The 21,614-nt window shown below is 45.0% G+C and overlaps 1 protein-coding gene across 1 annotated transcript in view; it reads left to right on the top strand.

Annotated features, from left to right (window-relative positions):
• LOC138515797 (alcohol dehydrogenase 1-like) overlaps window positions 1-21,614 on the top strand; it is a 197,117-nt gene that overhangs the window by 113,294 nt on the left and 62,209 nt on the right. Inside the window, exon 7 of the mRNA XM_069630523.1 lies at window positions 17,337-17,472. Within this exon, the coding sequence (XP_069486624.1) occupies window positions 17,337-17,472 (136 nt within the window). The remainder of the gene's footprint in view (window positions 1-17,336; window positions 17,473-21,614) is intronic.

Genomic DNA, 21,614 nt, shown 5'->3' with positions numbered 1-21,614 from the left:
AGTAAACACACCATTTAGCACCAGATCCCACAGTCGCACACACTTACCATATCCAATCTTCTCTATGCAACCCTTCTAGACACATGCAAAGAAATCACAAGAGAAGCAGCAAGGTCAGAATTAATAGTCAGAGCAAACATAATACTGATTTCCATTAGGTGGCCATGTCCCCAGCCTCACCTGGGTATTGTACCAGACTGCTGCAAGAGACCCAGGGCTACACATTAGCTGGTTGAGTCACATGATAATGGACAATGACTCCAAGTGGGTAGCTTAGTCACATGATCCAAAGGTTGCCACACAATCTACCAACATAAGTTCAGTCGCCTAGGCATCTAGAGAATCACATGGACAGTTGACAGCATTCAACAACTTGTAGGTGTCTGTTTACCACCATCACAATGTCCATAGACAAGGCACTCCTGGTCATCTAATTCACCTATTCATGCCACCGTTACACTCCCTAGACTGCATTGATTTCCCACTGTCGAGACCTTCCCTGAGATTCCCACAGAAGCAACAAAGATCCAACCAATGTCTGTGCTGCACACACACGTTATTGCAGGGTATCCAGCCTCTACTTGCTAACTTTCACTCTGCTTCACTGGGGAAAACAAAGGGACCTGTGCTACCTTGGACTTTCTTTCAGTCCAATTAATTATTCTAGGCAATTGTACTTAAGTTGTTGTTTATATTCTTCGTCGTAAGGTTTTCACATAAGACACAGCTGATCAACACTGTGACCAAGACAAGAACGTGAGAATTATTATCTTGTCATACATTTGTCTCAGATGCCTTATTGAGAATTTTGAGAGAATCTCTTTCTGAGGTCACTTGTCAAGTGTGGATGGGAAATTCAGACACAGTAGCCGAAACTGACTTTGGCAACGGGCAGTGTTATATATGTTCTCTGGTGTTCCGTGTTCACGCAGAATGATCCTTAGCATTTAATTTCCTTTGGCAAATTCCACATTAGTTCTTTGCAAAAATACAAATCTAGCAAGATCGCAATAATCTGGACTGAAACTGACTCATAATACCTTTTAATGTGTACCAATCTGGTAAATTAAAAGGATACCACATAGGCCATAAACCTACATACCACGCATTGCATCAAATGTTCTCCAAACCTATGCTTACCCACCTTGCTCACTTTGCTTACTCCAAACTTAAAAAGTGCAACATTTCTAGTTTTCTTCATTTAAAGAAGAAAAACCTTTAAAATGTAATCCCCCTCCTCAGGATCTATTGCTTAAATCATTTATATCATGCAACATGAGGGGCATACAGGTGCTGGGAGGGAACAACCTTGTCACTTTGAGACCGCATACAGATAACAAAAAAAGCATTCAACAAGGCACATCAGGGAGTCCTGGATTCAAATGGGACAGTCTAACCGTGTCTCCAACCTATCTGAACAGGAAGGTTTTCAGTTTCTTTTTGAAAATACCCAGAGATTCACAGATTCTAAGATCTGGTGGAATCGAATTCCAGATTTTGTGAGCAGCCACAAATAACACACTTTTTCTCACTTGGGATAACTTAGATCTGGGCACCTCAAGCAAGGTTGGAGTTATTAGATCTATGATTCTTAACTGCTGTTTTCTTTATTAACCTTTCAGCCAGATTACGAGGGTAGGACCCCTCCAGGCATTAATAGGTTATTGTGAGGAGTCAAAATTCAATTCTGGCCTCTATTGGTAGCCAATGAAGGCTCTTCCTGATTTCTGAGACATGTTCATATTTCTTAAGACCTATTATTGCTCATATGGCACTGTTTTGGGTAATTTGTAATCTTGCAAGTTCTCCTTTCCCGATACCTGTCACGAGACTACTAGAGTAATCTATTTTCAATCCTATAATGGCTCTTGCCACCATATCACAGCTCTTATGAGAAAGATATGGGCGAATTTGGGTCAAGAGTCTAATATAGTAGGATGAAGATGATACCAGGCTGTTCACCTGTACCTTCATATTCAGATTTTGGTCCAGAAAAACTCTGAGAGTCTTGATCATCTCCTTCGTAGCAATTCTGCAGTCCACAATCCAATTTGAAAAATTCTTAATTCGGGGCCAGGTTTTTTTAGTTTAGGGCTAGTCCCAATAACCATAGGTTCAGTTTTATAGTGATTTCGTGCCAGCCCACTATCCCATATCCAATCCTGAATGAGACTCTAGGTTTCAATAACAATGCAAGAGTCTTCCAGATAGTTCTCTGCTAAGAGGATCAGATATTGAGTCCCATCTGCGTAGTTAGAGAAGCAAATCTTGATATCCTTTAGCATATGAAAAAGCAGAGCTGTAAAAATGTTGTACAGTGATGGTGGCAAGCAGGCACCCTGTGCACCCCATAAGCAATGTAACTGGACTAGCCTCCACTATGCCACTGCACACGCATGGTCACTGAAATTTGCCACTTCCTGCAGTCTCTGTAAAAGTAATGGATGTTCGACCAAATCAAATGTGGGCGAAAGGTCCAATTCCATGAATAGCATTCATTGTTTTCAACATATTAGACTTCAAGTCTAAGTGAGCTGATTCTGTTGCGAACCCGGGTCTAATACCAGACTACCGCTTATTCAAAACGCTATGCTCATTGGGATGGTCCAAACTGTGCTCATATGCCACTCTGTCCAATATTCTGAGAAGATACGGGGAGTTAGTGATTGGTCTATAGTTTGTCGGCATGCCTGGGTCAAGTCCCGTCTTTTTTTAACAACGGGCTGATTCAGGTGCCCATTAGATATAGTGGCACATGACCTTCCATCAGTGTAGTATTGACAATTTTTGTAAGTGTACCAATTAGTAGCTCGGAGCATGCTTTAACTGCTATTGCTGGGCATATATCACCTTTGCATTCCGAAGGTTTGATTTTGCTTAGTATAATACTAAGTTTTGCCTCAGTAATGGTTCTAAAATTAAATGAGGGAATAAGCTGCTGACATGGGGACATCTATAATAGCCTGACACACACACACTTGCTTTACACCCTCAAGATCCCTTAGGACTCTAGCATTATGTATGTTCAGTTTGATTTTGTCCAGATTATTTACCATCGCCTCCTGGATTGATGTACACCAGGCTTTGTCTTTGAGTATGCTTTCTTGTGTGTTATCCGCTGGCTTCTCTGATTCCTTTAGTAATCTGAAGAGTTCTTAAGTGTCGGGTTGAGCTTCTTCTATACGTGTGTTATAAATGGCTTTTTTAGCCTTAATAACTGCTCCTTTATATACTTTGGCAGCCATATCATAGGTTGCCGTATCCACTTCTGAGTGTGAGTGTTTCCAGAGATAGAAGCTTTTCCTTTTGAGTATTCTTAAATCTTTTAATTCATCAGAGAAGCATATGTTATTTTTACTACATAGCACAACCTTTGTTTTAAGAGGTGCAAGTGTGTTCGTAGCCTCTCCCATTGTGTCAAGATATGCTTTAGTCAATTCCTCGGCAGTATGAAAAAGGGGTAAATTCATTTTCAATGGTAAAATCCAATCATGCATACTTTCGGGCTTTAATTTCCTGATATTTCTTAACATGATCCAAGTTTATTTAGCCCTTAGTTGTCTTTACTTTATGTAAATAAAACAGAGAAATTAATAAAAAAGTGGTCAGACCACAGACATGCAGTAATGTTGGGTTTACTCGTATTAGTATTATATGAGGACATCCAATCCAGGCTATTACACTTTATGTGTGTACCATCTATTTGCCTGGAAAATCCTAAGCTAGCATTTTCCAATTCCTTAGCTACCAAGTAACTCACATTACCTTTCCAGAGGTTAAGGTCTCCCAGCAGAATACATTTGGACGCATGTTTCAATAGAGGAAGTATTAGGCTACTCAGTTGTGTTACAAAGTCAGCCATGACAGTTGGAGGCCTGAATATAAGCATCACATTCACTGTCGCAGTTGCTTCTGTCCCCACTTTTATGCAAAGCATTTCACATCCCGTTGGACCAATAACCTCAGTTTCCGAAATGTCCAGTTTAGTTTATATATAAAGGCCACGCCTCCCCACATTTGGTTTGTCCTATTTGTATGACGAATAGTGTAATCTGTGGGTGTGGCAAGTGTAATTGATGGGCCGGCTGTTTGTTTGTTTGTTTGTTTATTGAATTTCTAATGCGCACCAGACCCAGAGGTAGCAGGGCGCAGCAAAACGAATGCGCAAAGCTTACAAGTTACATAATGAGCATCACAGTGACATAATAGTAAATACAGAAGACATAAAGGTAGGTGCATTTGCATAGTAGATACAATGGTTTACAATCAAAGTTATAGTTAGAGAAAAAGTAGCATATCATATTTACAAAGACAGACCTGTAGAGCGATCAGTTACAGACGGTTGTGCAGTGGCCACGTAGGCAGTAATGCCTTTTGGTTGAGAAAGGCGATATAGCTCTTTCTGAAAGGCTGCCTCATGGAACCATGTTTCTGTTATCGCACAAATATCAGAGTCATGTTCCATGATGTAGTCGGCCACCTCAACATAAAGCTTAACCAAGGATCTTGTCTTAAGCAGTAATTCCTTGAGGTTATTGGTCTTTTCTATTATGTGATTCTTTTCCTGTAGCATATCATTGCTGGCATCCGTATTGTCTATGGAATGATCCATCAGTGAAGGAGAGTTAACGTTGCTAACCTGTAATGAATCCATCAAGCCCTGCACCCTCCTGATTATCATATCGGGATTAATATCCGCCCTAATGGGAGCTGCCTCCAGAGGTCGATAGACTGCTTTCCTTTGTTCATCCTTAGCCTGCACAATCCCGCTGTCTGCGCCTGCCATAGCAGCAGATCATGTTTAGGGATTCAAATACCGGGCGCGGATCTTTGCAACTCGTAGCACGGCTCGAGAGAGCGAGGGCAGAGGCATATCAGTTATTCGCTCCTTGATGTTACAGCGTGCCCATCCGAAGCCGCAAGCAGATGCATATTGCTCCGACCAACCTCGTAAGACCTGAACTCACCTGAAAGAAGGAAAAGTGGCAAAGCAGCGGTGCAGCCGGAACGGACCGGCAAAGACCAGCTTGGTGCAGTCGCGCCAGCGCTGTCCCGCCTGCAAGGCAAGGAAAGCACAATTGGACTACAGCTCCACTGGAAGTTGTAGTTCTAAAATCCCCTTTCACTTGGAAAGAGTATCAGGAAGTACTGAAAAGCACTAGTGTTTCTTGCCATCTCGAAGAAGATAGAACCAACTAATCAGCACAGAAGTTGAATGATTCAACCAAGGACTATGTAAAAGCAATTTAAAAGCAATTCAAACAATTTACACAATCTACTGTTTGCGCAATCTATGAAAATTCCCTAAAACAATTTTTTCAAAAGCAGCGATTTTTCAGCAATCTAAAATAATAGTATAACTTCAAATCAAAACGTGCTACAATATGGCAACTAGCTTGCAGGCTAACTAAAGTAAACTAAAGACTGTATAAGTCAGAAGAGGCCTGGCATTAACATCAAGCCCCAAACTGCATGCGCGGTACAGCCCTGGCAGCCACCTCAGGGCCAGCCCACTGTGCCCAGAAACTAAAATCCTGGCCACGTGTGGGGTGCAATACTGGTGAAGATCAGAGGCGCCCAGCCCCGAGCCACATGTGCCGGGTGACCTGAGTCTTGGTGGCTTACTGGCCTGCCCCATGAACAGTTGGGGCGGGCCCAGAAATGAGGAGCGTTGGCAGGCAGAGCAAAGTCAGACAGGTGGGCTGATGAAAAGGAAAAGTGCCGGCGACCCGTGTGAAGGTATGGGCAGAGTTGGCAGCACTCCACCTGGGATAGGAGGGAGGGGTGCTGCATTACAGAGGAATACTGCCCAAGCCCAAGCAGTGGTGACAGCAGCAGTGCCCCGTGAAGGCACAGAGCACCGCCATGAAGCAAGCAGCACCAGGGGTGAGTCAGTCCCTCCTAAGCAGCAGGGACAGGCGGGCCCCATCCCCCATATAAACAGCAATTAAAGGTACTGTGCTATGCCCAAAGAAAACCTAAGGGCCATTGGGGTATGGTAAATGCAACAGCCACACCCTTATATGTATTTATTTATATGTGTATATATGTATTTATGTATATATTTATTTATTTGTTTATGTATTCATTTAGATACGTAGGTTTTAAGGTTGAATTAGGATTTTAGTTAAGGAAGGGAAATAGGTGCCCTGGAGTTGGAGGGTAGGAGTGGATGGCGACATGTTAGAGGCTGCCTTGGGAGAGCGACTGCCCACCAGGGCCACACTCTGGCTCCACATTCAGGTGGGTGGTGCCAGGCCAGTAGGATGAGTCTGTTCTCTCAGTTCATCCTGAGGTCCCTCCATGACCCATTTCAGACTGCGCAAGCTGACGGAGCAGATTCCTATAAGGGGAATAATGCAAGTGTAAGGCAAAGAAGGGAGGTTTAAGAATGCATAATAGTTTAAGTTAATAAAACGTTGTTATCATTTAATAAAGGAAAGGGGTCCCTGTTAAGACTTGGTGTCTGGTGTCTTACTTGGTTATGAAAGTTTCTGAGTTTCAGGGGGTATCCCATGTCTTGTTGAGTAGGAAGACTTTAACATAATTTATTTGTTGCAGATAGCCTACTGCCCTCCCACCCCCTTGTTGCTGCTGGTCTCTGGGCAGGGGGGTGGTAAATTGTTCCTCCCTAGCCTGATATGAGGAGTGTGCACAAGAAGTCAGCATAGTGCAAGAAACACCAGGGCTACACGTACATGTCTCAGAGAATGATATCTCAGAACTTATCTTAACTGCACTCTATGGGAAGCACCAGGGACCAATCTGATCTGTTTAGTTAGTTTGCAAAAGAGTAGCGCTGAGGCATAGACAAGGTAAACTGCTTCTCCCTTACTGTTGTGGATCACTTGTCTTCAGCCGCAGCCTGACATCGCTGGTTTGCACCATCTTCATGTCCTCCAATCTAGTCCCCAGTTCCCCTATCTCGGTTTCAGTGGAGGTAATCTTGGCTTCCATGAAGGTAGACTACATGTGAATCCCCTTCAAAGTCTCCAGGATAATCTGCTGACTTTAAGTGAATAAATATTACCCCTTTCATCCGCCTGTGGAAGAATCAACCCTGAGGCAGGCACATTGCCTGATGAACAATCTCGTCCAGGGTTCACTTTTCTGCTCCACTTCCTTCAATGCCATTGTTCCCAAACAGGAGTTAGAACAAGATCTCTGGATTCAGCAGGTAAAGAAGGTTAGACCAAGCCTTGTCTGTTCCAGTGCACATAGATGGGCATGGCTAAGACCTATTTTACATTGCCCACCTCCCCTTTCTTGGTCACCCCCTCCAAAGGGAACCTTAGTCCTCACAGCACTGTACACTCCGCTATCCCAGTAGGACTTGGTTCATGCAATAATATCATGGCTCAAAATATAGTAGATTTGCATATTAGTACCCGGCGATGGTGGTGTGGTGGCCTTCCAGCCAATGAGGAGGCTCAGAATGTGGGCATTACTACAAGGTAATCCTGCTGCTCTGATCCACCTTCCCCATCCACAGAATTCCCTTCCCGCCCACCCACCCCCACACTTACCTTCCTTTCTGTCCATTTCGAGAGTGGACTCACTGGTCTAATGGCCGGGGTACCGATGGCAAGAAGCCCCTCGCCTGCAGGCCACTTTTTGTGGTAGTGGCCTGCAGGTGAGGGGCTTATTGCCTAATTGTGAGATAACTATAATGGTTCTTCTGTTCTTTGGATTCAGTATTTACATTAAAGGAAGAGTCATAATATCTTATTCTACTCTACTCCCCCGCCCCACCCCTGATCTGCTGTAATGAAAAGTGGTCTTGTATAGCATCCTTCTGACACTGTGACCCAGCTGCAAGAGGCCTTGCAAGGGATATGGGGTGTTAGTCTAGTGTGTCAATCCAAAATCATTAGTTATACTTCCATAACCTCTTTGACCTCACCATCCCATGCATGCATATTGTTAATCAAAGGGAGATGTCTCTATCTCCTCCCTCAATGCTTTACACCATTTACCACACATAAGGGTAGAACACATTTTTCCCTGTGCCCTTTCCTCCCTCTAGTACATCACAAAAGCATATCTCTGTTACCTACTTAAACCTGTTCAATCCTGCTATACTGCTTTATCCATAATTTGGAAGTACAGCAATGAAGAGGGCAGAGGGGGTAAGTGCTGGGCTGACTGATCTCATGGGCCAGTCACTTATGAAGTGCATGGTATGGTGAGTACTACACGGCCTGGTGCAGCGCTAAGTGTAAGTGCAAGCCTCCAGGGCGGAGGGTGTGCCAAGGCAAATTATGGGGGTAGACAGGAGCTGGGGCGATTGGGTGTTGTCAGGGGCCTAGGATGCATAAGGGCCCAGGATATCAATCACAGCAACTGTGAGATTAGCAGAAGAAAGAAGAAGGGAAGGAGGGGGTAAAGAGTAAAGTTTTGAGGAGCTTCCAGAAATTTAAGAATGTCCTGCTCAAGGCGCGGAGAGAGGGCAAGGCCGTTTTATAGGTGGGGCCAGCTGAGGAAAGCGATCGACCACCTACCCTCTGTTTAGCTAAATGCTTTACACACAAATAGTTGGTGCCAGAGAAACGTAGCGGTCTAGACGGAGAGTATTTAGTAAGATAAAGTTAAAGATAGTGTGGTTCCCGGGCCCAGACATTCTTGTGGATGATGCAGAGGGATTTGACTTTAATCCGGGCAGCAACCGGGAGCCAGTGAAGACTTTTTTAAGAGCAGGAGAGATGCAGTCTCTGGGCTTAAATCCAAGGATAAGTCTTGCTGCCCTATTCTGCATTCGCTGGAAGGTTTGCAGCGTGGAAGAAGGTAGATTCAGGGGGAGGCTATTGCAATAGTCAAGCCTGGACAGAACCAGGGCTTGGGTAACATTGAGCCTCTGGGGGAAAGTGAGAAAAGGGAGAATTCCTTTGAGAAGGAAGAGCTGAAAGTGGGACTGCTTGGGAATGTCCTGAGTGCGTGGGAGGAAGGAGAAAGAGGAGTCGAAGATGACTCCAAGGTTTCTGGCTTCAGAAGAAGGAGCAGGGGAGAGCCCAAGGAGGAAGGGCAGAGTGAAGGGAAGAAGGAGGGAGCAGGCGTCCAGATGAGAAGGATCTCAGTTTTACAGGCGTTGAGGCAGAGATCATTGGAGGTGCACCAGGACTGGATGGCAGATAGGCAGTCAGAGATGATGGAAGGTACAAGAGGGCCAGACGGACGTTTGAAAAAGAGTTGTGTGTCGTCTATATAACACTGGAAGTTGGGGGGAAAAGAAGAGATGAGGCATGCAAGCTGAGCAAGGAAGATGTTAAAGAGACAAGGGAAGAGGATAGAACCCTGTGGGACACCACAGGTGGAGTAGAAAGTAGGAGAGAAGAAAGTGCTCAGGATGACTTCGGACGAGTGGTCAGTTATGACAGATGTCAGCCAGCCCAGTGCCCGTTCCGAGATACTAAGGGTATCATGGAGCCTTTGTATGAGGATGGAATGGTTGAACATGTCAAAGGCAGAGGAGAGATCGAGAAGGATGACGACAGCTGGGGAGTTGGATCCCTCCCATTAGACTCCTAAGAACACACCTCTACACCTCTACAACCCAATTACATACCACAACCCGGCCCAAGCCTCTGTGTGCTGGACAGTTTACAGGTGCAAGGTCAGTGCAAAGCATTTCAACCATTTCAACTGAAAAGGGCCTCCACACCTTAAGGGTTCCCAGCAGACCCAGTGCAAGTACTAGGAAAACTAGTCAGTTGCCTGTGGTGCTGGCCAGCAGGGGGCACATAAGACACGTTTTATCCCTCTGCTTTCAAAGACTTACAAAAGAAATGTAAACCAATCTGAGTTAAAGTGGCTGCATATTGTCCTCCTGCAGTTAGGGGTCTCACATTTATAGGAGTCTCTAACATGGCAGTGGACGCTAGGCCATTCCCTTTTGACATATGTTTTTAGGCATCACACTACATGGTCTGGCTCAAATAAAAGCACAAAGGCCTAACAGGAAGAAATGTTGATACAACAATGTGGCCAAAGCCAGGACCCTCACACTAGGTAAGTCAAGAGTCATGGTAGAGCCCTCCTGGGACTTCTGGCAGCTGAGTATGGGCCAGGTGAAGTACACCTCACAGGTCAAAGAGGAAGGAGATGGGGTTGGTGTAGGGGCCTTCTGCAGTTTGGGCAACAAGGAGTTTAGGGCCTTATCCACATCATCTTACAAAAGATCACAGTGTGCTTTGCTGGCCACACATTTACTCCCAAACATTTTCATTAGCATGAACAACATGCTAGATATAACCCCTTAAGCAATGCTGCAAGGGGTGACTGAATACTGGACCCACAATCGATGTGTTGGAATGTTTTAACTTTCAAGTGGAAGTAATGGCTATTTATTCATATAACTTTAAAATGACTTCCTGAATAAAAAGACTTTATTTTGGGCTCACACGCTATTTGTAAACTGAAATTCTTTGCATCCAGGTGAATTAGCAGCTTCAAATGTTATCTCGCATTTCTTGGAAAGTTAGCAAAGATGATCAATTTGCAGTTTTCTGTGCTCACTTACAAAGCAATGCTGTACTGTACTGGTCAACCCTTTTGGTCTTTGCCAGTATAGTTATATCGAGTGCAGGTCATAAATCCATAATAAGCCCCTGTATTTACAAGGAAAGAAATATCTTGTCACCTATGATTACTGCTACCCATGGTTCCTCTTATGGGTCTGGTGTAACAGATAAGATTGAACACATCAGGTCAGTCAGTGGGCTGTCCTATTGTGGGTATGGGTTCATTCCTGTCCTAGTGAAAGGGTTACCTCCCACTATGGTCACACTCCGTATTCTGGGTGTAGTTGTCTGTGCTGCTGCATTTGCGTTCCAAGTCGCCATGGTATTCTGTTGTACCGTTGCTTGTGGTTGCATCTGTGCTTGCTGTGTCTGTATAGGGGCTTGCTGTGCTTGTATCAGTGTCGATTGTGCAGGTTGTGTTTGTGGCGCATGTGTCTGATACTGTGTGTGATCTTGGGCAGAGCATTTGGGTGTCTCTGCACTGTATAATGGAGGATATACCGTCCCCCCTCTTGGATCCTTCCAATTCTGTTGCATCCCTCCCCTGCTCCTGCATGCTTGAGTGCTGTGTCCCATTTTCTCACATGTCCAACATTACTGTAGTGGTCCACCAAATCTGGGCTGTCCTCCATTAAACCCTCCTCCTTGTGGATCTTGAAATCCAACCTACCGAAAACTTAGACAGCTTTTCAGATCTAACATTGCTTCTTCTAGCTTTCTTTCCTCAAGCTTCTTCTTGGCTTTCTCTTGCAATAATTGACAATGGCGATCTTTAGTCAATTGAATCTCTGGCCATGGCTTTGCTTCCATTCTCACTAGTTTTTTTCAATTGTCTGCACTGGTTCGGGTAACCCCTGACACATTATGTGATAGAAAATGGCTATACTTTTTCCCCACCATTCCTGAGTCTCAAGATGCCACTGATCTTGAATCTCTTGAATATAAGCAACAGGGTCTTCATAATCGCGCATCTTGCACGTCACAATCACACTCATGTCTGACGTACAAGGATATTGCACTCTGAGTGCTCTCCATAAATCTGCCCTGCAATAATGAAAAGGTGCTCCATCATGAGCCGTGTTCTGTGCGGTCTCCACGGGGTACCTTGTCCTTTTGAAAATATCATCATCTCTCTCCCTGGTGGCAGGCAGCAAGCTTTTTATGTCACCCACTGCTAACGTCATTCCTGTTGTCAGTCTCTCTAGCTCATAAATCCATTTTTCAACCCCTGATGTTAAAGTTGGCACCTTACAGCACAAAGTATCCCTGTCCATTTGTGGCCATGCTATATATTGCTATTGTCCTCCCCCTTTTCTAATAAGGGAAATTGTGCTAATTCTGCATTATATTCAAGTCCAGTTGCATCCTTCGTTTTTGTGAAGGCACCTTTAATGCTTGCTTTCTTTTGTCCTGGTAATGTTCTTAACCTGTCTGCATATGGGGTTGTCTCCTCCAAGCTATGCCATTGTCCTTTTGGGCGTTTGGGGGTATGATACAGATTTGGGCTTTTCCCCTTCTAGTTCTTCCAAATCTGACACCTCTATCACTTTCTCTGGGTTCACACCGGTGGATGGGCCTTGCACGGCTCCCTCCCCTTCCACATTTTCACTTTCATGTCTCTCCTCATCTGAAAGCATTGTTCCCCGACTTCCATCACTTCCCTCATCTACTCCATCCTTCAAATCTATTCGTTTTTAGGGTGCTGGTCCCATACAATCCCTTCATTTCTTTTTCCAATAAGCTCTGTTCTCCTTTCTGTGGGGACCCTATTACACTCCTTTCTACCTTATGGATGATGCCACTGTCTCTCCTGCTTCTGTACAGATCACCGACCCTCCTTTGTATTGCTGCTCCCCCATCTTTGTCTGGAAAAGTATGATTTTTCATTATCTCCTCCATCTCCCTAAAGGGTCTTTCTAAACTCCTTTCTCTTTCCCGCTCCTCTTCCTCACTAAGTATGTGTTTCTTGACAATCCTTTGAATTTCTTTTCATCATCTCCCTCTGCTCTGTTCTATCTATCTCTCTCTCTTGCTCTTCTTCTATTTCCCTTGCTCTTTTTTCCTCTGCATCCCTTTGCCTTTCTCTTTTTTCCTTTTGTTTTCTCACTCTCTCCCCTAGCTCCATTCGTATCTATTCCTGTCGCTTCTTCTCCTTTTCTTTATTTCCTATGTTTTCTTTTCCTGTTTTTTACTTCTTCCATTATTCTGTCCCACTCTCTTTCTTCTTCCTCCTGCTTCTTTCTCTGTCGCGCCTCTTCTTCCTCTTTTCCTTGTCTCTCTTTAACTTCCCTTTCTTTGTCTTTAGAATTGTCCATATTCTTAATGTCCAATTTGAGTAATATCTGTCCTCCCACCCACACATTCAGAGGGATCATTGTCTCTTCCTTATTACTCTGTCTAACTTTCTGTTTTTGTATCTCCTCTTCAATCTCTATTAGCTACGACTGCAGCTTGCAGCGTTAATTATACTCATTGTACATAGACACTGACTTTTGATCATTTAACTTGGCTCCATTTATAGCATCTTCACTACTGTAAGCGGAGGGCCCATACATTCGTTTAGGATATCATTCTGCCCCAGATCCGGTACCCAGCCAGCACACAGCGTGCCCTGCTAGGATCTGCAGCAAGCTTCCTGGATAGAAAGTTCCAGAAGGTCTCTGAACCTACAACCAAGGACAAGGCAGCAGCCTGATTCCTGCAGCTGACTCCCGTCTTGAACTCTGTCACAGAAGCTGCAAAGCTCCATGAAGCCGACTCGACACTGTCGAACACCATGAACATCTACAAACATTGTGATTCAGCCCCCCTAGTCCTTCCCAGAAGGCAGCTAGAGACATTTTTAAACCCACTGCTCCCTTTGTGCTAAAGCCAAGAAACCTTAAGCTGTTGTGGTTAGTAACCATACTGACTACTCTCCTGTCAGTATCCAGAGGGCATCCCTTTTCCTTCTTTGAAACTGTCTATCCTCTGCATTGACAGAACTGTCTGTTGTGATATAAATAAAGTAGATGTTTTTATATACAACTTTGACTGGACAGTCTCTTTTATCTTTGAGTAATAATTTTATTTTCACTGTGTTGCATCCAACCAACGATTCACAACCTTTCAGAGATAAGCCTGCCGTTCCGTGTTCCGTCCATGTCACCAAAGTTGGACAAGGAGGTTTATAATTTGATTGTTATTTCATTTTGTTCGGATACCTTATGGGGAATTAGAGGTGGGAGGCTGATTGATAGTTTAGAAACCGATATTCACCCCTGGACCACTGGTACCCCAGAAGTTGATTTGTCACAGCCCACAGCAAGAGTATATGCTATAAAAGTATTTGAGGAGCACTGTGGTCCAGCCTGAGGCAAAAAGAATGAATTCATTGTTTGTACAGTAGCAGCGAGGGGCTATACTCTGAGTGCGTTCCAGCAACAGGGAGTGTTTACTGGAGCTCCAGGATTCCATACCATGGACCAGTTTTCAATTCAAGGCCCTGTTAATGGATATGTTGGGAAGGGCATTACCACCACTTTACGGTCACATCACTGCACCATCCGTTTCTGAGTTTGGAAGCAAAGTGGGGGATTCACCTCGAGCAACAGTTGGAGGTGCATCACCCACTTTGCCACCAATGATCTGTGGATTTACCCTTTGGAATTACTGCTCATGGTAAATCTACCAAAAATCCCCACTGAGTCCTATGAACTCCAAAAATTGGGATTTACACTGCCATACCACCACTCGCAATCCTATGGTAATAGCACAGTATGCAGTGGCAGTAACATTAAATGATTTTGGTGGCAAATCGACAGATTTACTGGCAATTTACCACCAAACTCGTAACAAAGCCCAGAGTGGTCTTTTGTCGTCAAGCAGGTCATGGTATTGCCCATTTACTAGCTTTTATTCCCTGGCAGCCCGTATCATCATGTGTAAGAGAGAGGAGGATCTGGCAGGGCTAGAGACCGCCTACCAGGTTACAGGGAGGTCAGTGTGATATACAGGTTTTGCTGTGTCTTAAAAAAATGAAACATTACTGTTTTGATACATCTGAAGACAGTTTGGACCCTGGGACCTTCCTTTGAGGTAAGGGTGAGAAAAGGGTCCCATCAAGGATTCTGGAAAGTTTGAGTCGGTTTGAAACACCCAAGGAATTTTTGGGAAGGCAACAGAGGTATTTGGTGGACTATCTTGGAAGGTTTGTTGGAAATGTAGCAGACATTATAGAACATGGCAGACACATCGATTCTTCACTTGACCTTGCAACAGTGGGCAGAAGCCAGCAGTTGAGTGGGCGAGGGAGAGAAGAAACGTTTGGCAAAGCAGGATATGCCAGGGTCACCTCATTGTTTTGGAAATATTTGCCAGGCCGCTGTGGCACACGGTATGGTCTATGCTGGCACCAAAAAAACAAGCATTGGCAATGGCAACAGTTTGGACTTTTGTATAGTCATGGGAAAGGAACTTGTCCAACACTGCTTTAGTGGTTGGCCATTGATAATAGTAGATGCAAAATGGTGCGAGTACCTGGGCATCTAATAGCAGCTCTTGGCAAATTCCTAATACAAAAAAATGATGTTGGCTTTGCCAATGCTTGTTAACAGGACTTCAGTGGAGGACACGTATAATGCTTATAAATTGAGTGGCTGAAGGCAGACCTGATTAAGACATTTTTATTACACCAGTAGCATGTTTACAACTTCAATTAGGCCATTAACTCTCAGAAGAATGCTTTGAAAAAACACTGGCAGACACTTTGAGTGTAACGTTTGATGGTAAGGCTTGATGAAAGTGAGCTCAAAGAGTTCCCACAAGGAGGTTCTTTGGTTAGGGAGAGGCAAGAACTGGATGGGAATGGCCAAAGGGATTAGCATGGCTATGAGCAGTCAATAAGTGGCTAAATGACCAAACAACACCTACAAGCTGTGTGCCCCTCCTCAATGCAATAATTTTGGCTTCTAGGAGGATCTGTCACCTAAAAGCCCAAACTAAAAATCATGTGTAAAAGGAAAGAATGGGGAGCAGAGGGCCGGGTTCTGCTTAATCCACTTTGGCAGACAGGTCACTTCTTACCTGGCCATGTAAATATCTGTTCTTTCTCGGTTTACATGGGGCCCACAAAGCGGTCAGGACATCTGTAAGAGGCACCAGAGAGTGGACCCTAGCATGGAGACCACTCTATCATTGGGAGGCCACTCGAGAAATGAGGCTAGCTTGCATATTCATCCCCTAAAACTACAGAAATAGGTCATCACTGGAAGACCCAAGTAGTACCATGGTATCCTGCATTCCTGGCTCTCACCTAGATACCAGCATGCGGGCACTGGGCAGCTGGAGGAACTGGCTATAATTCATCCAAAACCCAAGTTGCTTAGTGTCCTGAGGGAGAATCCCTGTAAATGAATCACAATATATCTTGAGGGCAAGTAATATTATCCAATAAGCAGCCTCAGCTGAGCATTTTTGAAGGATGGCAGGAGGCGTTCTGGGTTGGGGCAACTATGCACAGGGCATGGAAGCTGCTAGAGAAGTTAGAGGGATGCGTGACCAGGACTCACTAGGAACATTCTCCCACCCAGGTCATACCCCCTCCACATTCAAGGGCGTTGAGAGGAAAGGCAGGGACCAACAGGAAATACATACTGGCAATGGGAGGGGGTTCAAGCACTGTTTCTTTTTTGGCTCAGATTCCGTTTCCGTTTCCCATCCTGGTTCCCTAATAGGTGTGACAATGAGGCAGAGGACTTCAGGAACAGGCAAGAGCGTCATATGTCAGTGAATGTGGGGCATAACTGCAGATTGATCCCCTAAAACTCTGAAAATAGGGTTTTTAAGGGACATTCAAGATTCCAGTTAAAACCCTGGGGCCACTGGCAAGACTAGTGCATAGCCTGTGGCACCCTACCATGCTGGCTCTGAATTAGAGACTAGCTGAGTAGCACTGAGCAGCTGGAGACTCTGGCTATTACCCGGGCAACAATCAACGGTTACTCTGTGTCCTCAGGGTAACAACCTGCAAGATGATGTTTCCTATCTGTAGATACACCTCAATACATCTGCGGTCAAATTCTTTCCAATAACACTTCTCAGCTGTGTGTTTTGTTTGGCCACCAAGGTGGGCATTGAGGCTTGAGGGTGGCCTAAAGAAGTCATGGGGTGCAATCATTCTTCTCTTTGTGGCTTAGCTTTGGGGAGGGCAGTCTGGGTTGTTCTGCTCTGAATGTTTTCTACTGAATTGTCATGGTCTCGGACCACAGTGCCAAAAGAGATGTCACAATGGCACACCCTAAAAGAAAAGTTACACTGGGAAACCAATCAGACCGATATATATATATCATGCAGGGACTCCAACTACTCCAATGAAAAGTAGTTTAATCCTCATCTCTCTCTCTTTGAGAGCACAAGTATCTTCATGCTCATAAACGTAGACTGCAATTGGCCACCGTCAACTTGACTATTGCTGTTTTGTGAGACCTTCTCTTACTTATTTAACCTACATTTGAAATGTGTGTAGGAGATACCCTAGAAAAGCTCAACCAAACCCTTGTAACAGGAAACTGCTTATTTTCACTCGAACCATTTGATAAACATTGTTCTTTTTTTTAGCATTATTGTGTTTTAACCAATCTTAAACATGTATATGTTGGTGTTTTATATGACCAATGACTCTAGCGCTAGAATATTTAAATATGGTTGTTGATCCTAAAATCCCAAGGAAAAAGACAACTTTTTCACTGGGAATGGTGTGATGGCAAGGAATTTGGAAAGAGATCTCTTCTGTTACTGCACCTTTTTGAGTTTTGGTGTGTCTTGTTTCTTTCCCCATAGGTAACTGCACTAGAGTCTTGCCACCTGGGCTATGGCACATGTGTGATTGTAGGAGTGGCTCCTGCATTTTCGAAGATACCGGTTGATCCCATGCTGCTTTTCACAGGGCGGACTTGCAAAGGATCTGCTTTTGGAGGTAGGATGCGGCACTGACAGAAGAACACCGGCCTTGGGCATGGATCGACCATCGCTCACTGTCTTTGTTCATCTTCTGGAGATAAGTGCACAATGCAGCATTGTATTATCATCAAGCATGTGGGTTATGGTTGGCAATGCAATGAAGGGGATTTTGTTAGCAAATGATGGCTTTGCTGAGCCAAATTCATGGTGGGGACCACATTTGACCTCTAGAAATTGCAGGTTGCAGTGGTGAATTGAAGACACCCTGGGCAAAAATAAAAATGGGCTGGGGATGGGGTTTGAAAGATGGCCATGTAGAGGGGCAGATGTGTGGGTGTAGTGGTTTGGGGGCCTTGAGTGCATCAATGATGCATTTTAGACACAGGTGTCTTCAATTGATGTTTTTTTTAAGTCATTGGATACTCTTCAAATTGAGTGTTTGGAGGTTTGGCCTGGCACTAATTGTCTCCTAAGCCTTGCTACATGTCAAGCCAAGAAATAATGATGGCAATGTAGGTTTCAAGGTTCATAAGGAATGTCGTGGAAAAATAAATCATTGACTGTCTTTCCCAGGACCCTTAAAATGCAAATGTGGCCATCAGTTGACTTATGAGGGTAATGCTGGGTGATTAAACTGTGGCCTGCTGGGTTTGTGGTATGAAATGGTGTATTGCCTCTGTGTGTCCCCTGTAAGCAATCATATTTTATCAGGAAACAGACACACGCTGTCAGGAATGCTCAGGTTCCAGGCGCAGGAGTGATGCAGAACCAACCACCCCCTCTGCGGTCTTGGTGTCTGCAAGTCTAAGCTTACACAGACCTCCGTGACCAGAGCGGGGAAGGAGGGTTAGGGTCTCGATGGTTGGATAGGTAGGGGGATTATAGGGTAACCGGATTAAGGAATAGGAAGAGGTAATGGATAGGGCTGGGAATTAAGGGGAAGGCGATGATTGCACACTTTTGTTAGCCAATACTTGTTTGGCGCCCTTTTGAGGGTGCGATGTTTCAACACCTCTACATGTAAAGGTGTTCCCCTGTACACATGAGTAAAGAAACCCACAAGAACCTGTTAACCCCAACATCAAGATTGAGCACAATGCCACAATGGAGTTTCCAGCACAGGTTTAGCCCAAAATACGTTTGCACCCAAGGTTAGTCAACATGCACTTGCACACTTAGCTTTCACAGTCTGTAAGTCCAGTCCAGCAAGAGCTGTTGAGTCCTGTGGCACGTCCCTGAAGTCAGTGGGTCCTTTTCACACTAAAAGGAAACAAAAGATTGTATTAGCGTATGCCTTTGGATTCTTTGGTCATTCATTCCTCACAACACATCCGACACACTCATTCCGCACATAACGTGCACTGGAGTTCCAAATTCCTCTAACGTGCGCTGCCGCACGTGGCTGGTAACATCTATTGATGTTTATCTGCTCAGCACGGTCTTACATCAGACCGATCTGTCTTGCCGTAACACGCTTTTCGTCTCATGTGCCCTTCGGGCTTAACGTTCCGTGAGGCGAAATAGCGCGTAGTTAAATGCTGACCAAAAACGTTTTGGTAACGCCCAAAAAGTGCTTCCCCGGAGATCCCTGCCCACTTAGCTTTATGTCGGCGGCGCAGGGGCTCTGTAGGGGTTTGTAACGCCGCCTGCGCTTTCCCCTTTTTTCCCAATGAATGCCAATGCCAAGCGGTACTTATCTTCTGAAAGCGAGGGGCCGGATCGCTGCTCTGGAGGCTCTGGGCCCTTCGCGTGGGATTTTCTCGGAGCTCCTGGGCACACGTCCTGTCTCTCTGGAATCTCGAGCACAAGCCCCGGGCCTCGGGACTTGCGCATGCGCGTAGGTCTGCCACACCCGACACGGCTTCCCATTGGCTCGCGGGCCCGCAAAACCTGCTGGGTAGTGTAGTCCTGGCGTGCCTTTTGCCGGGTCTTGTAGTTTGTTAGTGTTTTCTGCCTGCAGAAAGGGCACAGCAGCCGTCTATACGGCTGCAATCTTTTAAACAGTGCTTTTTGGGATGATTCCAACCCCACAACCCCAATAGTTTGTGGCCCACGCCCAGTCCTGCCCCTGACACACGCCCTGCATTTTCAGAACTACAATGTCCATTACGATCCCAAAGATTTCCATGTTTAGTTTCTGATTAAAGTCGCTAAATCACAGGGGAGACTGTGATATTTGTACTGCTTGTTTTTTAAATCAGTATCTTTTGATGTACATTTGGCAGTTGTGGACTCGCATTGCATGCTGCGCAAGGGGAAGTTGAAGATTAAAAATGAAACCCCAAAGTACTCGTGAATAGGGCAGGCAGCGAATTTGATGATTAGAACCAGGGAAAGAGAACGCAATCTGTGCTTGGCTCACGGTAAGGGGTGTCTCTATAAAGCATTGATGAGGGTCCCAATAAAAGAAAGAGGTGGCACTGATGCCAAAGAGGAGAGGATGTTTCTATAACTTTTCACAGATGTAGGATATATATTCTATAGTTCCTAGGCTATGTGGTAGAATATTTCAAAATTGCACAGTTCCAGTAATGGTCTTCTGGATGCAATTGCCACTTCACGTCACAGGAGATCTGGTTAACTGGCAGTTTCCTGCTTCCACATTGACTTTGCTGATGGCAGACTGCTTGGACATGCACTGGTTTTCAGGGGTCTCGAGCCAGCAAGCAAGATACTACATGCATTGCTACCAAGCAATTCTCAAGTAGGCCGGGCAGGAAGACCTAACCGGTGCCGGCATCTGGGTAACTTACCAGTCTGGCAGCCTCTGAAGCAGAATGCGATGGAGCACACAAGTCGTCCATGAAATGCCATATCGTGGGTGCAAACGAGCACCCCATTCTCAATCCGTGTGGAAGGCTGGTGAATTCATTGGCATCTCTCTTCCCTTCATGGAGTTGCCTCATTATGTAAACCCTGGTATTCCTGCGAGTTCATCAACTGAGCCCCATCTGTGCGCGTAGCTCTAGCAGCACGACGGGGTCATTGCATGTCTGCCAAATGCACGACGAGGTCATTGCACGTCTGCCACATGCACAACGAGGTCATTGCATGTCTGCCACACGTGGCAGCCTGAACATTGCAAGTTTGAATCGGGGCAGGACTGACTCAGCCCTTCACCCTTTCCAGGTCTTCAAATTGGGTCAAAACAACCGCGATAACTAAAGTGCTTAGAAGTGTGATGACTCTGGCATGAAGCGCTATTTATTTTATAATCTGAAACCTGATTATGGTGCCAACTGAGACTCCCCTGTTGCAAACTCAAGTCCTTAAGTGTGATGGACAAGCAATACAAAAGTCAAGCTTGTACCATTGAGAAACACGGCAGATTGGGAATGTAGCTTTGCGCAAGGGCGGCATCTATAACAGCATCACTATCTGATGTGACAAAGGCCACTTGCAGGCCACTTTATCACACCTGGAAGACCCTGCCTTCCGCTTGGCTGAGGTGCTTGGTCCTGCTCCCCACCAGTCGTGGTGGTATGCAACGTGGGCGTCCTGTTCATTTCAGTGCTGTATTTCTCTCCAATAGTCTATGCTTCGACGAAGAGTGCCCTCTACCATCAGGGCCTCGTTGCCAAAATGTGAGACCTTAAACATTGGCAGTGTTTCAGGTGTAGTGCCTGAGCGCCTAATGAGTTGCACACAAAAAAGCTTGTGCTTAACAGTTTGTTGGCAAACTAAATTATAGTTGGCCGCCATTTTACGGAAAGCACAAATACTATTTGGCCCTTAACATTAAGCAAACACTGTCCTCATGTCTTACACGTGCTGTCAGTCATAACAGTTTTATCGATGGCTGATCACTATTACGTTAAAACAGAAAAGTCCTAAAGAAAAGTGGGAAGACTCATTAACAAGCAATGGGAAGTGACGCCACAGGAAGCGAACATATCATAAAGTGATATATGCAAAGTGCATTCACTTGGTCTTTCCCCAGTTGGCCTTTCCTGATCGAAAGCAAGTGCACCGGACAAATGAGCATCTGCGATTCAGAAAATGAATGTTTCATTATAATGTTGCTGGCAAAGTATAAAAGGCGCACAGTGTTTACGTCCAATACAATATATACAAATATTCCATGCTGAGAAAAATCTTAATATGAAACATTTCACACCAGGGTTCTAATCGCATCTTTGGCGTTGGCTGTAGCAGCCC

This window comes from Ambystoma mexicanum, chromosome 6q (genome assembly GCF_040938575.1).
Source record: "Ambystoma mexicanum isolate Mex_15411 chromosome 6q, UKY_AmexF1_1, whole genome shotgun sequence".
Lineage (NCBI taxonomy): Eukaryota > Metazoa > Chordata > Amphibia > Caudata > Ambystomatidae > Ambystoma > Ambystoma mexicanum.
The sequence above is the reverse complement of the archived record's forward strand: the minus strand, read 5'-3'. Positions and strand labels throughout refer to the sequence as shown.